Source organism: Vicugna pacos, chromosome 4 (assembly GCF_048564905.1).
Source record: "Vicugna pacos chromosome 4, VicPac4, whole genome shotgun sequence".
Classification (NCBI taxonomy): Eukaryota; Metazoa; Chordata; class Mammalia; order Artiodactyla; family Camelidae; genus Vicugna; species Vicugna pacos.
In genome coordinates this window covers 68,584,720-68,606,171 of record NC_132990.1, presented here as the reverse complement: position 1 = coordinate 68,606,171, position 21,452 = coordinate 68,584,720, and the positions used below count along the sequence as shown (strand labels likewise).

Sequence of the window (21,452 nt, the reverse complement as noted above, 5' to 3'; positions counted from 1 at the left end):
ACGTCACGGGGCGGCGGGGCGGCGCAGGCGTAGTGCGTCACGGGCGGCCTGGCAGCTGGCGGCTTTGAGGTGGACGCATCTAGAGGGCCGTCGGAACGCGGAGTGGGGACCTGCTTTGGGGGCATGAGCCGAGGGAACGACGCCGGGGTCACAAGGTGAGTCCGGCCGCGACGCCCGCCTGCACCTTAGCGCCAGACCCGCAAGGGGCTCCCGGAGGAGGCTGCCCTTGCGAGACAGCTTCTCAGGCCCCGCCCCGGATTGTCCCGCCGCTAGCCCGGAAATAACAATCCTAGTAATAGCCCTTCACATCTGGGAATTCGCGGCCAGGAATCGGGAAGCTGGGATTCCAGGCTTGACCCCACCATTACCGTTAGCTTGTGGGAACAAGCACACTTGCTTCTCTGCACTTCAGTTACCCCAAATAACTGTTCCTGGTTTCCAGGGTCGTTGAAGCTTAGCTAGGGGAGTAGGCGTTTTGTGAACTCTGAATCTAAGGAATTGTCGCCATTGCAAACCCAAAGGATTTTGATGGCCGTATGCCTTCTTGATCTCTTATTACACTTTACCGTTCCTCAAAAAACGCCCTGCTAAGCTGTCACATGTATTGTCATATTTAAGCCTCATAACAACCCTTAAGGTAGGGATAATTATACCCATTATAAGAAACAAGAAGAAACAGGCTCCCAGTGTTGAGGTGGCCTGCTTCATTGATTCATTCGGTGATGTTGAGCGCCAGCCAGGAGCCAGGCAGGGATAGAATCATGATCAAAATAGGCAAGGCCCTGCCCTCTAGTAGCTTACATTCTAGTGAGGGAAACAGAAGATAAAATAGTATATAACGCATTGAGTTAGTCTTATATGGAAATAAAAAGGTGACTGATAGACTAACAAGATTTTCTACCCTAAAAGGGAAAGCTTTTCTGAGAATAGGGCACATAAGGGGGAGATCATGACTTGGTAAAGACACAATAACTGGGTGCAAAAGCCATGATTTCAGTGCATATCCTTTGGCTCCATAGTCTGCATTCTTCCTACTAAAAATGATACCCTCGTGTGATATTAAGTACCTGTTGGTATTATTGCTGGTTTTAGACACGAGAAAATTAGAAGGTTCTGTCATTCAAGTCTCATCTCTAATGTCGTCTTTTTTTAGAGGTCTCCCTTCCCCACTAACTCTAAAGTAGTCCAACCCCAGTCTCCTTGTCAGTCGCCTTGCTTAACTGTTTGCAGCACTTATCACACATTACATTTTGTTGTTTATTTTGCTTTTGTTTTGTCCTGCCCCTCTTCCAAATATAAGCGTCCAGAGGGCAGAGACCTTGTTTTTTCACTGCTCTGTCCTCAGTACCTCTACAATGCCTGGAAAATAGAGGCTCTATAAAAATTTTTTGAATGAATGATCTGGGAGAAAGTAGGAGGAAAGGAAAGCAGGGAGAAGACAAAACTTTTCTCCTTCCCGGTTTCCACAGCTGGGATTCTGTTTATGCCTGTTTCACCTTTCTCCCAGGAAGTAGGATTAAGAGCTGTGGCTTATCGCTTCTCTATTTTCAGCACATAGCCCTGGGTTTAGTAGTTAGGAGTTGCTTGTCACCCATTATGGAACAGATTGAATATGTGAGTGAGAGAGGAAGAATGCCTTCATGTGTGGGGATAGGTAAACACAAGACAATTTAACAGTTATCTCGGGGCTACTGTGTACCAGACCGTATAGTCTGTGCTGAGGTGAATAAGAGATGATGGCAGTGTTCGTTCTACTTCAGCTGTTGTTATTAACACACAGTTCCCACAGTACTGATCTCGGAGCACTTCTGCTTTTATAGCACACATGTTTTCTCCAGCAGGGAGTTCTGAACCTGCCAGCTTCCCAGCCCTTTTATCTTTTCTTTCTCTACCACATTATGCATTAAAGCTTTATTTTACATCTGATGTCTCATTTTTGGTCTTCTCAGTAACTCTTAAGTTATAAGCAGGGCAAGGTTTATTATGTAGAGATGAGGAAACAGAAGCTTGAAAGTGACTTCAAGTGGAAATGCCAAAATTTGGAACCAGGCCTTCTGACCGCAAGGTTTTTGCTCTTTCAATTACTGTCTGTGCCATAACCCTCATCCTCCTTTTTTGGCTGTGAGATGAGACATTTCAGGAACTAAGACTGACAATCATTTAAGCAAAAATTAATCAAATGCTTCTAAGATGCCATGAATTGTTCTTAATGCTTTTGGTGTATTAACTCAAGTGAATCTGCACGTCTCTTAATTGTCCCCATTTTACAAATGAGGAAACTGAGGAACAGAGTGGTTAAGTAATTTTACAAAGGTTACAGAGCTAGTAAATGGAGCTAGAATAACTAAGGAGAAAGTTAGTCTTTTCTTTCCAGTGTCTCCCAAAGTATTAAACATAATAATAACTAATTTGTTACTTACTGTTGTTCTTCCCCACCCATACCATTAAGTGTCATTAAGACTTGCTTTCTGATGGTTTCCAAGGCATATTTTGGGTCACAGTTGTTGAGCTGGAGTATCATGTAGTAATAGAGACTTTGGCCTCCTGCCCAGTCAGTCTGTGGCTTTAGAAGAGGAAAACTAGTTTCTACACGCAGAACCACGCCCCTTTCACCTTAAATGGAAGCCTTTGCTTTCTGGCTGCCAGAGGAGCTGTCCCAAGGGAACTGGTGCTGGGGCCCTGCTTGTGACATAACTGAGGCCTTTGAAGGACTGCCCAGGGCATGCTCTCCTTGAATAAATGTTTGTTGAATTGAATTTGAAGTCTCATGTTCACACAGTGTTGCTCCTCTCCTGCCTGAATGTTTACATTTCCTTTAGTATTTCATAGAGATTGATGGAAGCAGAAACCAAAACTCTTCCCCTGGAGAATGCATCCATCCTTTCAGAGGGTTCCCTACAGGAAGGGCACCGGTTATGGATTGGCAACCTGGACCCCAAAATCACAGAGTAAGTCTAAAGTGTTTTCGTTCATGACCTACAAAATTGGATGCTGGTGGTAGTGATGTTCAGGAGAATTTTCAAGGGATGTAGGATATACTTTGGCCCTTTTATTTGTTTTAATTATCTTTGGAGGGAATGTGATGTTGTTTTAGCCTTTTATCTTGTCATTTTTCTTACATTTGGACTCTTCTACTGCAAAGACACAGACTTGGATACCCTTTAAATCATACACTTCTTATACTGCTTTTTCCTGCTTGCCAAGGTGTTCTCTTATTTTCAGCTAGTCTGAACCTTGTACCCAGTGACTAGGAAATTATTTTCTGGAACCAGCCATGGGCATACTTTTGTTCCCTAAAATAAAGGAACAAGCAGAAGAAGTCTCAATACCTTCACAAAAAGGCAGAGAGGTACCAGTTGACTCTAATTCATGTTAATCAGCCGTGGAACTACAGAAAATCAGAAGGGATCTTAGAGATCATCTAAGTCCCTTTGGTTTTCAGTTATTCATTAAATGATTTGAGTGCCTACTGTGTACCAAGTGCCATGCTAAGCAGTTTTCAAACTTTCTAAATCGGAGGAACCTTGTCCTAAAGTAATCAGAACCTGTATATAAAATGAAAGCTCAGAGTTGCTCTGATCAAAGGAGGGAACAGGGTGAACCCTGTGCCTTTTGGCAACAGGCACCCTTTCTTTCGCAGTCATTTATAGGGCTCTGACATCTTCCAGCTGTTTTATCCTACAGTAGAGGCAATGGAGGCCCACGAGATGGAAGTGCCTTGCCCGTTGCCACAAACTAATTGAATTGTGTGATTCCCCATTGGCGGACATTATATTGGAAAGAAATTTCTTAGCAGAGAGAATTGAGAGGTTTTTCCTTCCCCCAGTCATTCAGTAGGGGTAAGTGGTGGTTGGTGGCAGGATAGTAAAGGGTGAGTGTATTGAGCTGTATGGGGTCAATGCTTAAAGCCAGCATGGGGTATATCATCAGTCCTAGAAGTCACTGCCTTTGGAATCGTGTTAAAGACAAGGGGAGAGGAGACAAAGGAGTCTGCTTGTTTGAATCTGGGATGAAAGCAAGTGTATGAAAGAGTTGGGGTTACAAGAGGGGAAAAGAGATATAAACCAATATGTGAGGATCATGGCAGAAAGTTTAGTCCCTTAAACCTGCTCAAGCTCAAATTGGCTAAGTGTAGCTATCATTGGATCCCTCTAGAAATTATGATGGTATTTAAGATGTGTTGCCCTCTAATTATGTTATTGTGGTCATGAGGGTCCTGAATATAGACCATGGATTTATTTTGGCTCTCTTTATGCTAATGGCTTTGAGGTTGAATGTGTGAACCTGCCCAAGCTCTCAGTTAATGAGGGAATTAAACGGAGGACCTTTTTCCATCATCTAAAACCCAGGCTGTGAGAGGATGCTCCCAAGAGTGGTTTCCATTCCCACCTCTGCTTGTCTGAATGGAAATGTGGAGCATGGGAACAATGTTCATTGTTTTGGCTGCAGTTCCCTGTAATGATACTCTTTTTCTAATTGTATCCTGCTGCTTGACAGGAAGGTTCAAATGGGCATCTGCCACCTCAATTTATGTCTTATGTTGGAGTATATGACTGTTTTCTTTAGTAAGAGCATTAATAGGAACATTGACTCAAAAACTTTCCCACCGATATCTCTGTTTTTTTTATATCAGGCCGAAGGTGGACATCAAGTATTAAAGCTGATCAGGGCCTTGCAGGCTCTACCTGTGAATTCCCACTTCTATCTCACCAGAGATCATTTCTACTGTTTTCTTCTATGGATTCCTTATTTTAAAACATTTTTTTGATTAAACAAACTGATTTATTAAATTTATTTTTAAAGACATAACTGCCAGTCATACATAGCTTATGGTTAGCATGAAATGCTTAGTGTTACCTCATTTAATTTATTTAATTACAGGAAAGAAACCAAGCATTGTAGTAAGGTAGGTCTTATCTTGTAGAAATATGTGGTTTTGTTCCAAGTTTTTGAAGTACGTAAACTTTCAGATCCTGTTCCTCTCAAGGTAGGTAATGATGGACCTAGATTAATTATTAAAATACAGTCATTCCCAAACATTGAAGGACTACGTGATGAAACTTATGTGAACATGTGGTACCTGGCTTGTTGTCCGATCTCAGAAAATATTATTTGAATCCAAATCTCTAAACTTCTTATGACTCTTAACAGAAGTTTGCAGAGTACCCTCCAGTTTGCATAATTAAACTGTTACCACCCACCAGTCTCGGTTGGTTCCTGCCGTTTCCCTTCAGCAGACCCTTGTTATCTCTCTCTCCTACACAGGTCCCTGCTCTTTCGCATTCCTCTTCCTGATCTCTTTTATAAAATGAATTGAATTCCTCTCTTGCACAAATGTTGTCTCTCTTCTTGTTAGAAGACAAGTGATAGTGTGTATTGACTGTCACGAGTGGTTACAGGGCTATGTAAAACAGTGGCAGTTAAAAAAAAAACTTTTCAATTTTTCAAAGTTTATTTTGTAATTAGTTCTTGTCATCCTTTGTGTATGTTCCTATTGGTTATTAATCTGAGTTTTGTTCAGGTTATAGTAGGGTGTCTCTTAGCCTCTTTTCAACAGAATATGCATTGCTAACCAACTACCTGGCACTCTTGATATTCTGTTCACTTCGTAGTTGCAATACTGACCATTTCAGGGCCATGTTACATGCCAGGAATATTTGTACAACTAATAGATCTTAGAGATTTGGATTTAAGGGAATGATGACATGCTTTTATTTATGGAGATAACAGATTCCAAACCTGTGTTCTTTCTACTGTACTCTGATTCCTCTCAACTACATTATACCTCATAATTCTTACCTATAAAGTGAGGATGTTCAACTGAATGATCTGAAAATGTCTTCTATGTCTAATATTGCTTTAGTTCCTCTTATTTAAGCTTGCAACAACCTTGTGAGGTAAGTGGAACAGATAATTACCTGTTTTATAAGTAAAGAAGAGTTGAGTAAGTTGATGCAGTTTACTGAAGTAGTTGATGACTGGACCAATTTCCCACTGCCTAATTTAATTTGGTGCTTTTTGCACAAATATTGTAACAGTCCATATAACTGAACAGTCATAACCTGAAGTATCTTATTTAAAAAAAAATTTTTTTTTTGGAAATGCCCTTGTGATGGAGACTTTCAAGGACACACTAGAACGCAAGGGAGAGTAAGTGCATGAGCACGTGAGGAAAAAGTGTTTCTTTCCCCCTGAGGATGCCCCTAAGTCTCTCTCAGCCCATTCCTTATTTTTGCTTTGTGACCCATGCTTCTCATGCCTTGCTTTCCGTGAAACAGCCTTCACTGTTTGCTTACTTAAATTTGAAACAGAATAAGACCATTTAATAACATAGGGAGTACACACAAAGACCCGCTACATAATAATTTCTGTAAGTTTATAAGGAAAATTTTCTGTAAAACAAATTGTGCATTAAAAAAAAACTTTAATGAATGTCATTTCATCAGCTTCCCACTCCCTACAACATCAAATTAAAATTCCCTCACTCAGCACACATCTTTCCCCACCTGTCCCTACTCTCTTCTGATGAATCTGTCTCTTTTCATGTTTATGTCTTTGCACAAGGCATTCACTGACCACCACCACCTTCCCCGCACAGTTGGTCCCCTCCATCTGTGTGCTTCTGTACACTCCTCTATCTGCAACCTTCACACTGTTTTAGAATTGTTTGTTTACATATCTCTCTCCTCTAACCAGGATGTCAGGTCTTTGAAGACAGACCTAGTTGTATTCCTCTGGATAGTCCAAGTGCCTAATACAATTCTTGAAACATCGTAGGTCTCTATCTTAACATTTGTATAGATTAATTAACTCTGTGCCATTGGGCAGGAAGGCCTGTTTTAAAGACCCCTTACAGAAAACAGTGATTACGTTGCAGAGATACGTATGGGACTGGTGTGCTAATTCTCCAGCTCCTGAAGGGCCCACGTTTCATTAAGTGAGGCAAGGCTCTGATCAGTAGGGAGCTCGCCCATACTTCAGCAGCAGATGAAAGTGCTTGCAGATGTGAGAGCGAGATTCTTCAGGCTTCTTTCACTATCAGAGCTTGCAGCCCCCATCTCCAGGAAGCAAAATAGTAAACATTTCATTCCTTTTGTTTCGGTGTTCCGATAATTTCAAGAAATTATCAAACAAGAAAAGAAGTTCTGGAGAAGTTGAAAGACACAGACCTAAGCAGATGTTCCTGGAATCTTAAGGTCGCACTTTTCAGGCAGAACACATTTGTTAGCTTTTCAAAGAATAATCTGTTGGCGTTTTTTTTTTTTTTCCTTGAGTAAATTAAAATTCATTTCCTAGGAAATGCCGATCTCCTTACCTTCCTGCTATTAAGCAGAATGGAGCTAATGAAAAGATGACCAGCCCACAGAGCCCTTAGTTTGCTTTTTAAAAAACAGGTTTGACCCACCATTCATGGCAACTGGTGCAGTGTTAAGGTTTGAATAGGTATAGTTAAGTGGAAGATGCAGCTGTGAATTAAAGACCCTGAGAGAGATGCTTCTCCTCCATCTGCCTGTTCATTTGAGAGACTCACCCTTGCTGTAAGCCTGTTCAAAAAAATCAAGTGAAACCAGAAATGTGCACTTTAGGTGTCTCCCTTTCCCCTGGAGAATCGCCTCCTACATTCTCACTAGCAGTTGAGGTATTGTGATGGGAATTGAGAATTTGAAAACTAGAGGATTACAGTTGTTTTCTTCAGAACAGGTCTAAAGACTAGATTGATATCCACACTATGCCTTGGGATCCGTGCATCTTGCCTCAGTGTAAGACCTGTATTATGTCTTCCTTGCTCCACTGTGTCAGGCACCTGATCCAGGATAATGGTTGATGTGCATTAGTCTCAAATTTAGTGTAGCTTATGATCCATTTTATATCTTTCTGCCTCCCAAAGGGGATTCTTACTCAAGAATAAAATCTTGATGCGTTTCTCCTAGAAAACAATGTGAATATAAATGTGGCTGTAACGACAGCTTTACTGACTCCCTGTGGGGTAGAATTCCCAGTAATAACAGATTTAGCATGTGGGCTGATACCTTTTTAGTATCACAGGGACAGCATTGTTTAGAGAAAGCCTTGACTCCATTTGAATAGCGCGGAGGATGCCAGGAGGAAGGCCAAAGGAAAAGGAAACGGGAGAGCTGTTGGTTTGTCTCACCCTTACATCAGATGACAGGAAGTCGGAATTGAGATTGGCCACAGCAACCTGTTAAGGCCACATCTGTTTGAATAACTTAAGAGCTCTGTAGAAACCAAGTAAGTTTTAGAGAAAGGAATCCAAGAAGAGGGTGAGGGGCAGAGTGGCAAGTAGGAGCTTTGGCTGAACCTCCTGCCGTGTGTAAACGTCTTCCGTGGTGTCTGTCTTCTTTATTGGACCACGCTCCAGAGCATAGATCATGTCAAAGCAACTGAGGCTGGCTGGTTACCCGCAGCTGGATGATTTTTAGGACTGGCCGGGTTCCCCTGCCCCAGTGAGACCAGCCTCAATCACGTTGACCTGAGGTTCTGTCACATCGGGGATGGACACTCCCAAGCACTTAAGGAAGTGCCACTAGCTGTGGGTTTTTTGGCTTTTGGCAGTTTCTCCCAAGTGCAGTTTGGGGCTAATGATTAACTATGAAACCTAACAGGGAAGTCTTCCAGGCTTGTTCTTTCCTGTTTGTGTGAATGTATGTGTGTTTGTTACTCTGTTTATTTTTGAGATAGGATTGTCTTTGACTTTTGAAGTGTGGGTGTGTGTTTCTGATGGAGTTGCAGTTATTCACAAATACTATTTCACTGCCAAGGAATTAAAAATAAATAAATCGACACTATTTTTGAGCTTTTCTGCAAAAGAAAAACAAATGGTGCTGTGGGGCAGACAGCTGTTTGTGAGGTGTGGTTTTTTGTTTGGTATTTTTGTGCTGGACAGACGCATAGCCATGACAATTCTAGTTCCCATTCCAAATAGAGGCAAACAACTCTCTTTGCCAGATAAACTAACACAACAGTTTGGAGGAAGGCAGGGGGCGGGGGTGTTAGATTTTATCCCTGGGATAAATTATCTCCTGCTTTTATCTCACAGTTCTTGCTGAGTGGCCAACAGAATTCCCAGAGGGTCTCATGGGCTGTTCTTTCTCCTCAGATACCACCTCCTCAAGCTCCTGCAGAAGTTTGGCACAGTGAAGCAGTTTGACTTCCTCTTCCACAAGTCAGGTGCCTTGGAGGGACAGCCTCGCGGGTACTGTTTCGTTAACTTTGAAACTAAGCAGGTAATTGAACTTCTCCCCCTTTCACAGTGCTTACACTCTCATAGTTATTTGTGCGTCTCTCTTGACTACTAGAATAGGAGTTCCTTGTGGGCAGGAGCCACATCTGATTCATCTCTGTGTGCCTTGCTCTGAGTCCTAAAAGTGATCCTCAGTAAACGAATTAGTGAACAGCTTACAGAATCTTCGTCCCACCCACCCCAGGCTGGCTGGCTAAGGCGGTCGGCTGACCTACTTTCTTGACCAAATGCTTTGGGATGCCCACATTAAGCACGTGGACATCCTCCTCCCTGTTCTGTTTTGTTTGTTCCATTAGTGGCAGGCCTTCTTTTCTTTCAGTAGTTTTGCCCCGTGGTGCAGAAGCCCTCCCTGTCTGTGGTTAGCCACCAACAAACTCTTTTAATTTGATTTCTTAAAAACGTACCCTTCTTCTCAATGTATCAGAATAAATGCGGACAAATTTGAATAAAAATGGAGAAAGAGAACGGCCAGCTTCAACCATGATACCTCCATGTATCTTGTATTAAAATTTAGTCCTTGGAGTGGACATGCCTTGATACAGGAATTGAATTTAAATGTTATTAAATATAGAGATACTGTTTATAGCTCGATAGATTTATTAGTCATGTGTGGGAACAGTGCCTCATTATTGTTTTATTAATAATTGTATTTGGGTGTTATTCTTATTGTAAAAGTGATACATGTTTCTTGCAGATGAAAATGTAGATAAGTAACTTCATTTATCAGCTTAACACCCAGAAATAATCACTGTTTTTAATGTTTGGTTATGTGCCTTTCTAGTCTCTGCTTCCTTCTTCACATTCACACACACATACACACATGTGCAGCTTGTAACACACAAACAGAATCATATTCTGTTTACCACTCAGAGCAAATTAAAATTTTTTCTGTCATCTAATACACATCAGGGTAACAGTCTCTATCATACTGTGGTCTCACTGATGTAGCTATAGATACATGTACAAATTCATTGATGTATCTCTAGTATACACTTACTTAGTTTAAAAGCTAATCAGTGTCATCTGTGATGACAGCATAAAATTTCATCATATGAGCATATGAAAAGTTATTTGACTCGTCTCCAATTGTTAGCTGTTAAGGTTGTCCACAGTGATTCACAAGTGTAAACAGTACAGTAATGAACATCTTTTTAGCGCTAACTATGTGCATGTTTACTACATTCGTGGAAACGAAGTGGTGTCAGCAAAGGCCGTGCGTATTTTTTCTTAACATGACTGCCAAATTGCCTTCAAAAAATGATGTATCAGTATGTTCTGAAACTGTCTTGAGAGTGTCATTTGTCCTTACTAGTGCTGGGGATTTTTTTTTAATTTCCTCTTATTTTTGCAGATATGATAGGCAATAAGTGATACATTGTTGTTCTAATTGTTCAGTTTTTGTTTTGTTTTTAGGGAAAACAAAATGAAAGAATGCCCTAAATAGTTAGCATTTTAAAGTACTTTATTCTTCTCTATTGACAGAGTGTGATGAGGATATTTACAGACAACTAAAATCATTGGTCATGTTGAGGGTAGCTGTTGGTTTAAAAACACTGAACTAGAAGTCACAACTCCTAGCTTGGATTTCTGGCTCTTTAATTTATTAACTTTGGGCAAATCAAGCGTCTTAACTTCTGGCCTCAGTTTTCATCTAAAAATGGGGATTAAAAACACACACCCTCCACCCTCCTTCCTTATAGGAAGTTGAGAGAACAGGTGAGGAGGGTACATGTGAAAACACCTTTGGCATTTAATAATACCGTTGAATACATGAATTTTGAAACAAGTTGCAGAAATAGGAAATTATTTTTTAAAACATTTTATCACCTGCTGGCATCTTAACAACTGCTGATGCTACAGAATTAAAGAGAGTGTCATGTGAATTCTAATTCACTAAATGAAACTAAAAGAAGAATAAAACATCTCACCTATCCCTCAGCTTTGTGTGCCATAGTGAAGCAAGATGCCGGTGACAAGCACTTAGCTCACAGTGGGGATTCCGATATTTGTTGAATGTCATGAGACCCAGAGGACCAGGAGAAGCACTAGTAAAAGCAGACTGGAATGCCTGCTAGTCTCACACTGAGGCCTCAGACTCTCCTTGTTCCTCTTCCTGTTCCTTAAGGGCTTCTTCACTCCCAGTAAACGTGGGTTACACTTGGCCGTGTGCCTCACGGATACAAATGGAGCGGAGAAGGTTTGGCAGGATGGAAAAGTACAGCCAGGCTTCCTGGGAATGTCCTAGAGTGCCAATTATCCAGCTTCAGGAATTCCTTTCAACCTTGCTTCTCCTATATCTGATGGGGAAAGGGTCAGGGAACTTCTGGCTCTGAAAACCAGGTGCACAGATTGGCTCACACACATACCTTGCTCATAGTCTCTTTGACTCACTCCTGCTTTTTCCGGCCTGGTTTCCTTCACTCCCATATCCTTTGAAGCCGTGACTGTTTCTCACTTTAGATTCAGGGGGGATAAGTGCTAGTCCAGGATATAGTTTCAGAATCCCCAGGAGGAGTACAGTTTCTTCACATACTAGGTGCCACTCTAACAGAAGTGTGTAGAAAAGTGTCACCTAATAGGAACAAAACTGTTACCTGACATTGGTTGAGTGCTTACCGTATGCTCCATGCTTTCTGCCTGTGCTCTTTGACTTCTCACGGCAGCCACTGAGGAGCAAGTAGTCATATCCATATTTTACAGGTGAAAAAGGCTAATAACCCAGAGAGATTAAGTGACTGCCAAATATTAACACTGCCAGTAAGTGACAGAGCCAGGATTTGAATATTCGTTTGACTGCATTTACAAAAACTCATACCCTCTTTGTTATTCTGCTTTTTTAAAATTGTAAATGCTTCGCCACTTGTTTACCAAAAGCATTTAGAAATTCAACCATCAAAGCCAGTGAGGCCCTGTGAGAACGCATACAGCTAGTCAGCCATTTAGAATTTTGACTAACCTCAGTCCCTGTCCTGAACAGGAGGCAGAACAAGCCATCCAGTGTCTCAATGGCAAGCTGGCTCTGTCCAAGAAGCTGGTGGTGCGATGGGCTCACGCTCAAGTGAAGGTAAGCCTGACGGGCTGGGAAGACAGCATAGCTCACCCTAAACGAGTCTTCTGGAGGACAGTTGTCCATTACCCATTTGCATCCCAGCCTCTGCACATCTGGAGCAGCCATACTCTGGTCTCCTGCTTGTATGTACCATGTGTGTTGCCAGATTTTTCTTCTGAGAAACATCTCAGGAGGGATTAAGTTCCTTCATTGTTTCTCTCCACATACCCGCAGATTCTGTTTCTGATTGATTTTTCCATGTGGCTGATGTGTATACTCAGACCCCTATCATTTTTTTAATGGGGGTTGTTCTTTGGAGGAAAAAAATGTATTTATTTTTAAAATTAGTTGCTTTAGGCATTATTAGACTCTTTCCAGCCTCTCAATTCTGTGGAGAGTTTGAATTGTTTATTCTAAATGCTTGAGAAATGGGTAGTTTGTAAGAATGCTGAAAGCACTGGCATTTCCTCACTCCCGAGATTTTGAGAGTTATTTGTAGTGTCTTTATTGACTCCAAGGTCCGAGCAGTAGCAAACTGTCATTTTCATCTCCAGTTGTTCTATTGGGAAAATACACTGGAAAAGCTACACCCATGAAAAGAAAAAAAGTGGGATTCTGTTACTGCCAGCACAGGTGAAGTTATGTGCAGTGGAACAATTCCCAAAGTTGATTCTCTTTCTCCTGCAGTGTGGTCTTGACAGGCCTGTCTGCAAAAAGATTTGTGGCAATTAAAATGAAAGCCTCAATCTGTAGCTAGATAAGCATGACTTTTGATCAGAGACTCTACCCAACAAGCTTCCCAGTAACGAGTCGCAGTAATTAAACATTTGAGTTCAGTGTCCAAGCTGAAGAACACAGCTCAGACACTTTGGATCTTTGAGCCTTCTCAATTTCTAGGACACATTGCCTTAAAAATAGAAACAACAAGAATTACCAAATACTTTTTTTACTCAAAAGAAAATCAAGTCTCATTTGCCAAGCTGGCTGTCATTTTCTCATTCTGCATCTCATTGAAAAGAGGCGCAAGAGAAATAAACCATCCTTCGTTCTGTCTTTCATTTGAGAATCTCTGTGCCCTGCGGTTCTCTTCTCCTACAAGTCTTTTTGACCAGAGGCTCCTGATTGCTCTTTAAAATTGTGTTTACTTTTTTAAAGAAGTATATAATTACCTGACATCAAATAAACTACTCTTTTACCAGAGAATGTTTCCTGTATCAGTGGCTGAAAGCTGTTGTTTCTTTTCTTCTCCACTTAGACCTGTTAAGAGTTGTACGTTATGGTTGATAATTTGCAGAAATCTAGCAAAATTTTACATTGCTTTGCACAGAGCAAAATCAATATTGTAAGAGGCGATATGGGACAGAGTAAGAATGTTAAGAGGGCAGTCCTGCTGTGTATTTGTGCCATCTGCAAGTAGAAAGGTTGAAATTCTTTTCCTACCAAATAAGGAGAATCAATGGCTAGATGAGAAGCCACTTCTAAACTTCTTTTTCAAAGTTTATAACTTTTAGGCCAAAACTATCTGGACTTTTGCATTAATTCTGAGTATAAAGCAGTCCTAAGATTGTCTAGAAATAATCTAACAATAACATGGATGGGGTTGGGGTTTCTGAACACATGTGTCACAGTAAAGGGCTGGTTTCTGCCCAAGTGAAGTAATTTGCCTTTCTCTTACTTTTAGAGGTACGACCATAACAAGAATGATAAGATCCTTCCGATTAGTCTGGAGCCGTCCTCAAGCACTGAGCCGACTCAGTCTAACCTAAGGTAAGGTGGTGTCCTGTAGGAGGACACAAAGCAGTCTGCAAGAGCTTGAGCCATTTCTTCATTCTAACCTCCATTCATGCGCTAGTAAACCTTGCACTCAATGTAGAGTAGAATCTACTAGCTTTTGACATGTTGAGAGATGTGTTCTGGTAATCTCCAGAATGTATACATTTCACCTCCTCCTGTACCCACCAGAGCACAGAATTCATACCTCCTCCCCATTTACAGAATTCATAACACTCAAAAAAGGCTAGGTGTACTTACCATGTACCAGCCATTACACTTGGCACTGGGAATGCAAAGGTATATCACAGTCCTTGCCCTGAAAACAGGCATTTTAATAAGGCCTTGGTAATCTTCAGCATTTGTCATTATACACTAATTTCTTCCCAACAAAATTTATACAGAATTTGAGTTTGCAGCACTTTAAATTTATGTACCATTTCAATGACTATTAACAGTTTTGGTTCTAGTACTACAAATTGTAAATTACGTCTTTGCAGTTAATTCAAAACAGAAAGAATTGAGGGTTGGGTAGAGAAAGGGGAAGTTAAGTAGATGGATGAGCCGAAGTAGAGGGTTTTTTTTTTTTAGCACTGTAGCCTGGGGAGAAACGTGAGCAACAGCAATAGCCAGGATTTATTGGGCTTACTATGGAACAGGCTCTGTGCTAAATACTTTACACACCATTATGACATTCAATTATAGTAATTCTGGCAAAAGCACTATTATAGTCATTTTACATATGAGGAAACAAGTTTAGAGAGGTAAAATATCTTGGCCAAGATCACACAGGTAACAAATTACAGAGTCCAGATTCAAAGCCAGGTCTACCAGACTTCAAAATTAGTCTTTCAGTTACTGCTTCAGAGAAACTCCAGGCTGTAAATACAGGAATACAGTTCTAAAGCCTGTTCCAGGGGAGAGGAAGAAGGTATGTGAAAGAGCATCAGTGTTTTATAAGGATTAGAAGTCAACACTCATCATGAAGTCAGGAAAGCGATGCCTATTTGGATAGAGGGCCAAACAGGAGAAAAACAAATAACCTTTCTTGTGTATTATCTGAACCAAACAAAACAGATTTGCAAGCATCTCATTAAACCGCAGGGGAAGGTGATCCTGAAAAGGTTTCAGGACTGATAAAATTGGTAAATTAAAATTAATTTTATAGTTACTAATTTGTTTAATACCGTTGATATTTCTTAATTTTGTGCTGATTTATTTTGTACTCTTCCCCCCTCCAATTTTTTAAAAAGTTATTATGACTTTTACGGATTCACTAGGAACTTATTTCAGCTATCTTATTTTCTCCATAATATTGGACCTCCTTAACCACAGATTAGTTTTTCATGGAGGTTTTCATAAATCCAGCTCGTGTTGGGAAAGGGTGACTGCGTTTGTGCTTGGTGATCTCCATGTTAACAGTGAACATGTCTTCAGTGTCTTATTTTCAGTGTTTGCTCTTTTCACTAGATAACCTAGCCTAGTGTTTTCCATTTATTTTTCAATCCGAGAACCTCAGCTCATAACTTTCTGTTAATATCTATCTATCTATCTATTTTTATTCTGGGGGAGGTAATTAGGCTATTTATTTTAATGGAGGTACTGGGGATTGAACCCAGGACCTTGTGCACGCTAGACACATGTTCTACCGCTGAGCTACACCCTTCCCTACTAACATCTATGCTTAATTAGAGAAGTTTTTTTCCCCCTATGACTTATATGGAATGAATGGCTTGTTGTTAATTTTCCATTAATGGGAAAGGTGCTGGAATGCATCTCAGTAATGCCTCAGGGTTCTTTTTTATTGCAGCTTAGTTTTTAATTTTACATTGCCTGTGTAATATTAGGAATATGTGCACACGTATGCCTTTTGAAAATCTTTAAACGGCCATGTATATGTTTCTTCCCAAGCCTCTCTCCCTGACTGTAGCTCATTAACAGCATCAAGAATTGAAAATAAAGTGAGCTGTGGGCCAAAAAATACTCTGCCAGAGTGCTTTGTATTCTGGTCCAGGGTCTGTAGTGACCTTGATGCGAAGGGAATTCCTCACCCCTTCTGCGGTGTCTCCTCACCCCTTCTGTCTAATACAGGCTGCTCAGCTCCCAGTCTAACAAAGGGAAAAAGCAAGGGCTTTGATGATAGACAAACTGGGTTTGAATCCCGGCTCCGCGGTTTGCAAGCTGTGTGACCCTTGGGTGAATCGCTACCTCTCTGCTTTTGTTTATCTATAAAACGTGGATGATAACCCTTGCAATATCATTGCAAGGATTAGAAACAATGTAAGTAAAGTCCTGGGCACGCTGCCTGGCCCATTGTAAGTGCTCTGGAAATGACAGTAAAAAGGGACTTCATAGGATTTCCAGAATGTTTTTTCTATTATTATTCAGTGATTCAGAAGGTGGTCCAGTGTAATAGTTCATAGCAGGGGCTCCAGAGTCCAGTTTTATTCAAATCTCAACTCTACCATTTGCTAGTAACACTGGACAAGTTAACCTTTCTTTCTGTGCCTCATTTTCTTCATCTACAAAATGAGGGATGAACCTATATGGATTATTTTTTCCAATTTTTTTTGTTGTGGTAAAATATACGTAACATAGCATTTACCATCTTAACCATTTTTAAGTGTACAGTTCACTGGTATTAAGTGCATCCGTAGTTTTGTACAACCATTGCCACTATCCATCTGCACAATTCTTTGCCTCTGCTGAAACTCTATACCTGTTAAACAGTAACTCCCCATTCTCACTTCCCCCAAGCCCCTGCCAACCACTGTTCCGCTTTCTCTCTGATGCTGACGACTTTAGGTACCTCGTGTCAGTGGAGTCATACAGTGTTTGTCTATTTGAGACTGGCTTGTTTCATCACACAAGGTCCCCCAGGTTTATCCATGTTGTAGTGTGTGGACAGAGCACATTTTGCTTAGCCATTCATGCTCTAATGGACACTCTGGTTACTTACACATTTTATCAATTGTGAATTATGCTTCCATGAACATGGGTGTACAGATACCTCTCCTAGACTCTGCTTTCAATTTCTACACAAATTATTTTGAGTACCTGCCATCTGCCAAGCCTTAAATTGCTGAACAGTGTTGGTGTTGGAGGTTTAAATGTAGCAACACGCTAAATACTCCTAATGGTATCACACAGTAAAAACTTAATAGGTGGTTCAGACTTGATCTCTTTCCTAAAATGAGAACTTTAATTATTTTTGTGTGTGTTTTCTGTGAAACGTTTTCGTGTTTGTGTTTGAGTATCTGGTTGCTTCTCTGATACACACAAGCGGCACAACGAAGGTGAAATACGCAGGGGTCCTCTCCGTGTACCCAGGCCCACTCTCATCCTCTGCTGTCCTTTTCCTAGCGTCACTGCCAAGATAAAAGCCATTGAAGCAAAGCTGAAAATGATGGCAGAAAATCCTGACGCAGAGTATCCAGCAGCGCCTGTTTATTCCTACTTCAAGCCACCAGACAAAAAAAGGACTACTCCTTACTCTAGAACAGCCTGGAAGTCCCGAAGATGATGTTTATGAATTCCCGTAACAGCAGAAGCAAATTGGTCTCCACACCTGAAATCCTCTGCCTTTGTACTTTGTCGATGTGAATGGTACTGTCCAGCAGAGCACAATCACGTGTTAAGAGTTTGGTCACATGACATTTTTGGATGTTCTTATGGATGTTTCTTCCCTGAAGTATGTGTGGAATTGAGCATCATCCAGAATAAATAGGATTGTATCCAAAACTGTGATCTGAACACTGGGATGCTCTAGTTGGCTGGTTGGTTTGGATTTGTAACTCTAGAAACATCATATAGTGTGCCAGAGAGAAAGGCAAACATAAAACCGTTGTTATTTAAATCAGGAAACTTAATTTATTAATATCCATCTTAAAAAAAAGCATTTTTCTGTGTTCAACTCTCTTTACAACATAAAGAAAAAGTGAAAGACAGGGAGGGAAGTGAGAGATTTTGAATCATGTTCAGAACTGTTGTTCCAAAATTTTCAGTGGAAGTCCCTCCAACTGGACTAAAAAGAAAAAAGTTCTTGGCAAAAAGAGCTGGTTCTTTGAGCAAATGTTGTGGTAATCTGTTTGAGAATTATGCTTATTGTTTCAAAAATCCCAATTAGGGAAACATGGTGTATATCTTAAAATCATTTGCGTCGACAAAACTGTAGACTGAAATTTAGCATTTTATACCACAACAGGAGTTCTGTTTGGAAATCCAACTTTTATTCTGTCTGATCATTTTTTTTAAATCTAAATAATCCTGCCTTCTATAATACCAAATGTCATTGTTAATGTGGGGCTTTTAAAGTTGCATTTATTGCATGAGATTGTTTTTAATAGCATGAGAATGTTCTATTTGGAATTGTATCATGGTTAATCTAAATAGAAAAGCAAATTTTCTTTGAAAACTTAAACATTGCTATATTGATCTCTGTCAAACATATTATTTATTAATAAGTGTGTAAGGGTCTGAGTAGAAGAAATTGAATTGTCTTGTGGGGGGTGAGGTGGGGATGTGCGTGGACACAGAAAACCAATGGAGCAGAGGCACTGCTCTGGCATCAAGATTATAGTGACTTCATGCTTTTTGTAGTTTTTAAAAGCTTGGGAGACTGCATGACTTTAAGACAATTCTTCATTTGTAGAACATACTTCTCCCCAGGTTTTTTTTTTTTTTTTGCCACTTTGAGCATTTTAAATAGAACAATAGAGAAATAAAAATAAATCAACAGATTTGGGAGTATGCTTCTGTCAGGAGTCTCGGTCGTCTTGGTGCCAGGTTGATGGACTGTTTCACTGGGCAGCACCATTGCTGCTTTACCAGGTAAATCACTGTATTACCCACGGTGTCACTCGTAGTGATTACAGGCTGTCTACCGTCATTGTTCCTAGCGAGAGGAAGCTTCATTATACGAACTTGTCATCCTATGAGCATACATGAATTTAAGACACTTGAACCAAAACTTTAACATAATGAGGTTTCAGAATTCACAGAACTGGGTCAGAGAAATTCTTACCACCTTTCCCAAGTAAAATTTTTCAGGTATCTTTAAAAGCTGAATACTTTCTGTATTTGTTAGCTCTAAGATGCAAGTAACTCTCCTTCCACCTGGGGGATAGTTCAGGGAGGTGGAAGCATTATCTCATTTTTCTGGTGACTTCTTAGAGCATACAATTCACCATTTTATCCTGAAGTCCTCAAAGGGTTATGGTGAAGTAGGACTGACTTAATGCAAAATAATCTATTTTTAATGGGAACTTAGAAAATATCTGGAGTTGTTTCCTTTAGAAACCAGAGCTATTTATTTGTATTTAAAGCAGCGTTTATTATTTGTACCAGTTCTTATTCCTCTGTGTGAATAAATGCAAGACAGTGTCTGTGGTTGTGTCTTCTCTCATCCATCCCCTGCAGTAAAGACTGCAGCTCCCCGGGAGGGTCGTTTCCCCTGGGTCCGTGGGTCCCGGCGGGGTGCTGTTTCTAAATGCCTTCCCTGCAGAAGGCTCTGGCTAGAGGTGTCCTCAGAGGCAGTTCTCTCCACCCTTCATGCCTGCCTACTTCTGTTGTTAGTGATGAGAAAAGAGACTGGCTGTTCTCACTGTAACTCTTAACCATTTGGAAAGAAGTTGTTTTTGGAAGTCCCCTAAAGTTTCAGAATGCATTTAGTCCTTCTTTTAAAGTAGAGGTTTCAAAAGAATAAATATATCTGTCATAAATATGCTGAAAGCAGTTTGGTGAAAGGTTTGTAAAATATAAATGTTAATTTGGTCAACTCTGTTACGAAGTTATCTATACTTTAAAATGATTTGTGGGTTTACTGTTTGGCTAAAATGAAGTCACTTCTGATTTATACAAGAGTGAAGAGGGAAATATTTAGGAGAGAGGTATGAACTACTTAATCTCAGCTTCTATTTTATCAAATGCAAAACAACCCTAACCAGTTGATTCTCAGTATTGGGGAAATGAATCACATGAGGAAAGATTTTTCAAAGCATGTCAAAAATCAACAGCAAGTTTCTTAAAACCAAGTATTCTAGAGCTGTCCCTTGTCATTATAGTATGTACAGTTAACTTCTGTATCACCAAATTTATCTGTGGTTTTTAATACTGCTATACAAAGAATAGGATTAATTCTTGCCTTAAAAATTAATGTTAAATATTTCCTGTATGTAATGATTATGTTCCTAAAATATGATTTGATTCCATCAGATTTATCCTAGATTTCTATTTTTCTCTTCAGCTCTTTCTACCCTTCAACAAATCCTGTCAACTCTACCTTCAAAATACATCTTGGATCCAACCACTTCTCACCACCTTCAACACTACCATTTTTGTTCAAACCATCCTTCTCTCTTGCCTGAACTATTGCAGTACCTTCCGAACTATCTCTGTGCCTCCTTAGAGTCAATTTCCCACACAGTAGCCAAAGCAGTCCTTTCCAAATCTGAGCATGCCAGTGGCTTTCCGTCACACCAAGGCCCTAAATGACCCATCCCTGACTGCCTGTCTCACCCTGTAGCCTGTTACCCGCCAGTCACACTGGCCTTGCTCTTCCTTTGCTACAGGGAGCTCCTACCATGAGGCTTTCACATGGGCTGTTCACAGAGCCCACTCCCTCACTTGTTCATGTCTCTGTTCAAGAGGCCACCTGACCTCCCTTTCTAAAATCATAGTCCTGTCACTTCCTAACCCTTGTCCCCTTCTTCATTTTCTAAATAGCAATTATCATTACCCAACACAGTATACAAAATTACTCCCTCTCTCTTTTTACATCAGATCGTAAGTTCCATGGGAGCGGGAACGTCTATTCACTATTATATCCCCAACATTTGAAGCAATGCCAGGTATGTAATAGATGCTTAATAAATGTTTGTTGATAGAATCAGAATCATGGTACTCAAGGACTGAAGGGCCTTGAGAGGATATCCCACGGGGACCCCTCATTGTCCAGACGGGAAAAAAAAACAGAAACCCAGAAAGAGAGAGTGACTTGGCCAGGATCACGCAGTTAATGGGAGAGCATGAGGTAGAATCCTAATCCAGTGGTGTTGCATCAGCAAACTGGCTTGTGCCTCTGTATACAGCCCACCAAGCTAAGAAGGGTTTTTGCATTTTCAAATGGCTGAGGAAAAAGTCAAGAATACTGTTCTGTGTCACATGAAAATTAGATGAATTTTGAATTTCAGTGTCCATAAATAAATCTGTATTGGAACATAGCCACGTCTACTCATTTACATATCGTCCATGGCTATTTTCCCACTACAATTACAGAGTTGAGTAGTGCAACAAAGACTATGGCTCACAAAGCCTAAAATATTTACCATCTGGCCCTTCACGGAAAAGATTTGCCAGCCCCAGCTCTAAACT

At 40.5% G+C, this 21,452-nt stretch overlaps 1 protein-coding gene across 2 annotated transcripts; it reads left to right on the top strand.

Annotated features, from left to right (window-relative positions):
* Position 1: 1 nt before the first annotated feature.
* On the top strand, positions 2-19,465 carry RBM18 (RNA binding motif protein 18). Of its 2 annotated transcripts, none has more exons than XM_006205547.4 (6): positions 2-155; positions 2,820-2,948; positions 9,119-9,245; positions 12,240-12,326; positions 13,993-14,078; positions 17,445-19,465. In XM_006205547.4, exons 2-6 carry the CDS (start codon positions 2,836-2,838, stop codon positions 17,602-17,604), a joined length of 573 nt encoding a protein of 190 aa, XP_006205609.1. In that variant the 5' UTR covers positions 2-155; positions 2,820-2,835; the 3' UTR covers positions 17,605-19,465. The 2 variants fall into 2 exon arrangements, with proteins under 2 accessions (XP_006205609.1, XP_072816183.1); XM_072960082.1 differs by having other exon boundaries at positions 37-155; positions 2,830-2,948.
* The last annotated feature ends 1,987 nt before the right edge of the window (positions 19,466-21,452 follow it).